General features: G+C 48.4%; 1 protein-coding gene across 4 annotated transcripts in view; it reads right to left on the reverse strand.

Annotated features, from left to right (window-relative positions):
* LOC102903128 (uncharacterized) overlaps positions 1-6372 on the reverse strand; it is a 35791-nt gene that overhangs the window by 15614 nt on the left and 13805 nt on the right. Inside the window, exons 1-2 of one of the 4 annotated variants that reach the window (XM_076578289.1) lie at positions 2296-3485; positions 1278-1761 (exon numbers count right to left, since the gene is read on the reverse strand). The exons of 1 other annotated variant lie outside the window; for it this stretch is intronic. In XM_076578289.1, the coding sequence (XP_076434404.1) occupies positions 1278-1310 (33 nt within the window). In that variant the 5' untranslated portion in view covers positions 1311-1761; positions 2296-3485. Of the gene's footprint in view, positions 1-1277; positions 1762-2290; positions 3486-6372 lie in introns of those variants that run through there. 2 more of the 4 variants (XM_076578288.1, XM_076578290.1) reach the window with 2 other exon arrangements.

The following is a 6372-nucleotide window of genomic DNA, read 5'->3' on the forward strand; positions in this document are numbered from 1 at the left end:
CTTGCTACACATGGCCGCCCGATCTTGAACTTTCAACCTCTAAATGAAGCTCATTTGCTTACAAAAAAAACCAAGGGAATGAGCAGTCAGCAAGCTGGAACTGTTGGCTGTTCACCCAGCTTCTCACCTCCCATATGTTACAGTTAAAGGCCTCAAATTAAAATAGATTTTACCAAATGAATCTGGCTATAAACAGGCTGGCGCTACTCACGCTATTTTTCAGCTCTGAGCTGCTTTGGAACAATCCTTCTCTACACTATGAATATGTATTACTCTCATTGGTTGATAAAAAGCTGACAGGCCAGTAGCTGGGCAGGAAGTTAGGTAGGAAAGCCAAACTGAGAATGCTGAGAAAGAGGGTGGAGTCAGGAGAGACACCAGTCAGCCAGCTGCCCAGAAAGCAAGACATACTAGAAGACAGGTAAAGCCACGAGCCACATGGCAATACATAGATTAATAGAAATGGGTTAATTTAAGTTGTAAGCTAGTTAGTAACAAGCCTGAGCTATTAGCTGAGTCTTTATAATTAATATAAGCCTCTGTGTAGTAATTTGGGAAGAGGCTCCCAGGTATTTGGAAACAGGTAGTTGGGACAGGAAATGTCCGTTTACACTGAGCTCTATGTAGAAGGCTCTCCATGTAACCCATGCTGGCCCTGAACTTTCAGTCTTCTTCCTGCAGCCTTCCAAGTGTTAGGATTACAGGTGTAAACCATCATGCTCAGCTGTGTGTGTGTGTGTGTGTGTGTGTGTGTGTGTGTGTGTGTGTGTGTGTGTTTTGCTGGAGACTGAACCAAGGGCCTTTTACAAACCAGCAAAGTTCTCTACCACAAAGCTTTACTCCTAGCCTCTAGAAGTAGAGTTCTTCGAATATTTTTAGTGACATTAAATAGTCCTCTGAAACAAAAGATACATGGTATCTTGAAAAGAAAGAAAGAATGGAGAGGAGTCTACAAAACTCCATCTTCACAGGAAAAAGTTTGAATTCCTTCTCTTGGTTCCTTTGCCAGACCCTGTTTTTACCATTTTGGACTCCCATCTTACTGGCTAATACAAAGTGTAAGATTTTCATTTCAGACTAAGTTAGACTCCTGCCCGCCTGTGCCATTTACATGACTTATGTAAAGCTGCAAAGCCCGCTAGGATGAGATACGAGGTGGAGGGGAGCAACTGGGGTCAGGTGTTTGGGGGAGGCTGGGGTCAGAGCAAACAACCTCATATTCTTCAAGTCAGGAACCCAGCAGCGGGGGCGGTGACTCACAACACTCCTCCACTCACCTGGACCAGGGCTGGGAGGCGGCTGACAGCCATTTCTTCTTCTCTGCTGAGCTCTCTGAGGACCACCAAGCACGGAGGAGGCAGGTGAGGAGCTTTGCACCTGTGGGGTTCCCTCAGGCTAGAAGCGCCTGCACACCTGTGATGAGAGGGCTGGGTCAAAAGTCACAGGGTGTGAACCTGACCATCCATATCCTGGCATCCTCAGTGCCCCCAAAGCAATGAGTCCTTTGGTTAGTTTGCTTCTAGTTCCCTAATGCTTTTGAGAGAGTTCCTCCTTGTCTCATCTGCAAGGTGACTTGCTCCCCGTGCCATTTCCTCTTGGCATCTTTCCTTTGGTGAGATCCTCCATGCCTTCCCGTTCTGCGTTGACTTTCCCTTGCCGAAAGCTTGTCCAGGCCGGCAATTCTCAAACCATCCTCTGTCGTTTTCCCTAAAGGTGTGGTTGGGAGTCTGAAGACATCTTTCCTCCAGGGACTGCTTGATCCTGGTGAGAGGGAAGGAGGGGGAACGGGAGAGGAGCTAAGCAAGCCAGATCTTCATCTCAGAAGCCTTGCAGGCCAAACTCTTTTGTGGTCTCAGGATTCTCCTTTGGGTTCGGTTGAGTGACCCGGAGTCAAAGGCAGTGTATTTGCGTGGTGTGTATGTGTGGGTGGGGCGGGGCGTGGGCGGGGGTCATTCACACAGGTCACCCTTCACCGCTTTGTCATATGCAGGGGCTGCACTGCAGTTGCCCCATTCTCAAGTTCCTCAGACAGGACTTGAAGCCTCACCGGGAATATACTCATCAATTGGATGCTAACCGCCTTCCTGAGTCTGCCCTCAGACACGCTAGAGACAACCACCCTTCTCCATATGCAATCACGTTCGGACCCCTCAGTTCCACCACAAGACCATTCTGCCAGTCCTTTCTCTGTGTGGAGTCAAATCTCAGTACACATGCTGCTGAGAAGTTAAGGGCATGGCATCCATGTCCTCTAAAACGGACCACAACCCAGCACGCCCTTCCCCCAGACCTGACCGTCGCTCTCCGGCTCCACTCTGGACACTGCTGGTCACCGCGGGGCTGCCCTCCGAGGCGCCACCACCGCGGCGACAGAGCATAGCCGCCACATAACAGTCAGGACACAATGAGCTGGAGCCTGCAGCCTGAAGCGGGATCGCGCGTGCGCATTGCTCCTGGAGCCGGGGACCCTAATTCCCACAAATCACGGTGCTGCAACTCTAGGATTTCGGACTCCTTTTCCCAGAGGGAGAGTGGGAGGCAAAAGTGATGATGATGTACGCCGGCGCAGAGTGGCTTTGTGGGCTGAACTACAGTTCCCAGACTCCTCCGCGGGGGCACTGAATCGTCTTCCACGCAGCGAGCAGGAATGCGATCGGGTTCTGTGAAGGATGCTTGCTTGTGTTTCTGCGGTGAAACACGGCCCAGGATGTTGTTATTTCCGGGGAGCTCGACTCTGGGACCTGCGACTAAAGCCCGGGAAGGTCCAGAAACTGCATAGGAGGGCCGAGCTTCAGGGCAAGGGCTGGAAAGACTGTCAGGATCGCGCTCTCGACAGGCACTTGGGTCCGTGCCGGCGCTGGCAGGGCGCTCAATGCAGCGCCGGTGGCGGTAGCGGGGCTACGTGGCTGTCACCCAGACACGCGGGGATGAGAGATGGGAGTAACAGGAGTGAAGTAGGGGAGCGACGACCCTGGAGGTCAACAAGTCTTTCTGGGACCGCGGGGTAGAGCCGGCGAGGATGGGGTGATGTAACTAGGGCCTCCGCCTAGAGATATCTAGTTGCTTTGAATATGTAGTAAGTATTCATGGAGCAACTTTCTTGTTGGCAAAATGGTAAAACAATTAAATTTAAAATTTAAAATATGACCTGAGGATTGGCACTTCAGGGACTGCTGGCCGCCCTTCAGGATGCAATGTCGGTGACTCTATCCGGTGCTTTAAAGGTGTCGTTCTCTCACTTAGGGAGCATGTAGGTGCCAGGCACTGTGCAGAGGCTGGAGAAACAGAGTAACCCTGCACTGGAGGGTTGGCTTGACTAGGGAAGGTGGGTCCATCAAACAGAAAATATTCATCAGGGAGTGACAGGACAGACGACCATGTGAGTGAGTTACAGAGAGGACGGGGGCGGGGGATAGTTAGATTTGACTTTCCTGGGAAGAGCTGCCCACAGAGAAGCTGGCTTGGTGTATTTGATGCTTAGCAAGACTAGCATCATCGACAAACACACACACACACACACACACACACACACACACACACACACACACACACGGAAAGAAAACAGCTCGAGATGAGAGTGCCAGCGACTCTGAGGTCTTGATAGCCATGATAGGAACATAGCATTCATTTTGTGTGATAGGAAAGCGCTTGAGGTTTGAAGTGACAGTCTGTATAGACTGGTCAGTTCTGGGGAGGACAGAGTCAGGATGAGGGCTAGGGATGGTGGTAGCACAGGGACATGGCATCTGCTGACTTGATTTCTAGCACTGAAAAAAATCATCAAAACTCACCCCAAAACAACAGCAAAATAAACAAATGAAAAGCCCAGACCATGGTGTGGTTGAGGGAGAGAAAGGACACTAGATCTGGAGGCTTCTGCAATAGGCAGTGTGTGGCATGGCCTCCCTCCATTATATACCCTCTGAAGAGACGCTGGCCAGCTGAAGCATGGCAAGCATGGCTCTGGCAGGCCTTGCCCTTCCCCCATTCCCTCTTCCTTGCTAAAACCGTTAGATTATGTTCCTAAAGCTAGCCACCAAGGTCTATTCCCTTATTTGGCCACTTCTTCCTCCTGGCACTACCAAGGTCCAGCTAGCAAAGTATTGCAGTCCAGCAATCAGAAGTCCCCCTTGGCTCACCTAGTTAATATACCCAATTAAAATTAAACACCTCATCCTAAAACAGGGGTTCCCACTTTACCTTTATGAACCACCATTTGCCTATGGGCCACGTCTATCTCCTCTCTATCTAGACGCAGTTCTTTGTTCCTTTGGGACAAATACTCCTGTCCCTTTTCCCCTTCTTCCTTGTTCTCTATCTCCTGTCTTTGTCTTTTATGTCCTCTGTCCCTCTGGGGCAAATCAATCTGCTTTGTGCTGAGAACTTGGTCTTTGGGGCCCTGAGCTGATACCTTTCCTTTCACCTTCCTCTAAGACATTTGCTTTGAGAGCCTAGTGGTTCTCCTAGATGTTTGTAGGTTCTGGTTGGCCTTTAGCACTAACTGCATTAGGCACATTCCTAAGCACTTTATTATCTAACACAACCCAGAGCACTTAGGTTTGCACCACTAACAGAGGAGGAAACAGGCACTAATGTATGAATGCCTTGAGCAAGGCCCCAGGAAGTGAAGTAGGCAGAAGCAGGAAGCCACTCCTGCTGATGAAGGTGCAAAGGCAATCACCCTGGCTGCCCAGGCTGGCTTGGAAGAGACATGTCTAACAGAAGTGATAAAAGTAGTGCAAATCCATTATCTGACTTATCATTTCTGATGGGGCTAGTGGAAGTCATTAGGGAAGGATTGTGGCCTTCTGCATGTGTGTGTATGCACACGTGCCTGTAACCTCTAAATAGGGCTGGAATGTAGCTGAGTTGGTCGAGTGCTTGCATGAATACCTGTATTTGATACCCAGCGCTATGTAAACGGGGTGTGGTGGCAGTACACCTGTAATTCACTTAGAAAGTAGAGGCAGGAGGATCAGAAGTTAAAGGTCTTCCTTGGCAACACACTGAGTTCAAGGCCAGTCTGGATGAGACTGTCTCAGTGATTAAAACAACCCCAAACTTTTATGTATTGACACCTTTGACATAAAATTCATGAACCATCTTGCTAGCTAGGACTCCCCTACTAGCTTTACTTACTGTTCCCAGCATTTACCTGGGCAACCCCCGTTTTCCTCATCGACTTTTTTTTCATTAGGATTCAATCTAAGAATGAAAGGGGTTGAGAGAAACCAACACTGCTTCCCTCTCTGCTTCCACTGTGAATTATGGGTATGCAAATGAATGTCTATACAGGACCAGTCTGATTTCTTCAAGGGAGTGGCTACTTGTTCCTAGTTCCTAGCTTTGGTTTGCAGAGCCCAGTAACAAGATCTTTGTAGTAGGGCGCAACATCTTCCTTTAGCTTCATTTCCTGTCACTTAGACTGCTCCACACTCAAATCACCAACCTCTCAGAATTTCCTAGATGTACTGGGTTCTTTGAGCCATCTTCCCATTGTTTCTGCTGCTTTGCATCAGCTGGCTTGGGCATCCTGAGCTAGGAGCCACTTGGCAGCAGGGACCGGGAGTCCTCCACCCTGGAACTCTTGAAGTTGACCTATGTATGTACCGTGAGTAGCAAGTGTCGCACTCACGTTGTTATTCCAGCCTGCAGCCTGGGGGAGGTACTCAAGCCAGCCTGTGGTTTGTGGGAAGAGACTGAGCCATGCAAATTAGCATAAATATAGGCAAGTGACCTACTTCAACTATGTCCTAAGGCTACATCAACTGTCAAGGTCCCTTTCTTTCTTCAAGTTCAAGAGCCAGATGAAGGCTCCTTTAACAGCCAGACGTTGGAGGTTAAAGGGGAACTGAGACCATCACTATCCCACAAAACTGATACACTTCATGTGTTTATAATTATGAAATCCAATTTGCCCAAATAGGAAATTCAAATCACTCTAGACTCTACTTTCTTGTTCAAATAGCTGTATTTAACCAATTACCAATCTTTTAGGTTTTGTCTCATTACGGTTTTGATTATTCTCTCATCACACTGCCACATTCTTAGCCTATGGAGAATCAAAAAAAATGTTAACATTCTTTGACTTTCTGATTATATCTTGTAGGGGCAAAGGTCCTTGTGCATACAGATAAGCACTGAAGCCTGGAAAAGTTAAACATGCAGCTTCTCTCTCCAAAGGGAGGAGATGTTTGGCTGTTCTGGAACACTGAGGGGAAATGTAGTTTACAACCTAGTAATCCTTTGCAACCTGTTGAGCCAGGTTCTATCCATATTCCCCAGAATATGATGTTTGTTTTTCCCAGACTTCCCTTGCCCCCAAAACCTTGAGCATTGTTTCTAGTCCATAAAACTCATCCTTATGAGTAA

Source organism: Peromyscus maniculatus, chromosome 8 (genome assembly GCF_049852395.1).
Source record: "Peromyscus maniculatus bairdii isolate BWxNUB_F1_BW_parent chromosome 8, HU_Pman_BW_mat_3.1, whole genome shotgun sequence".
In the NCBI taxonomy this organism is placed as follows: Eukaryota; Metazoa; Chordata; class Mammalia; order Rodentia; family Cricetidae; genus Peromyscus; species Peromyscus maniculatus.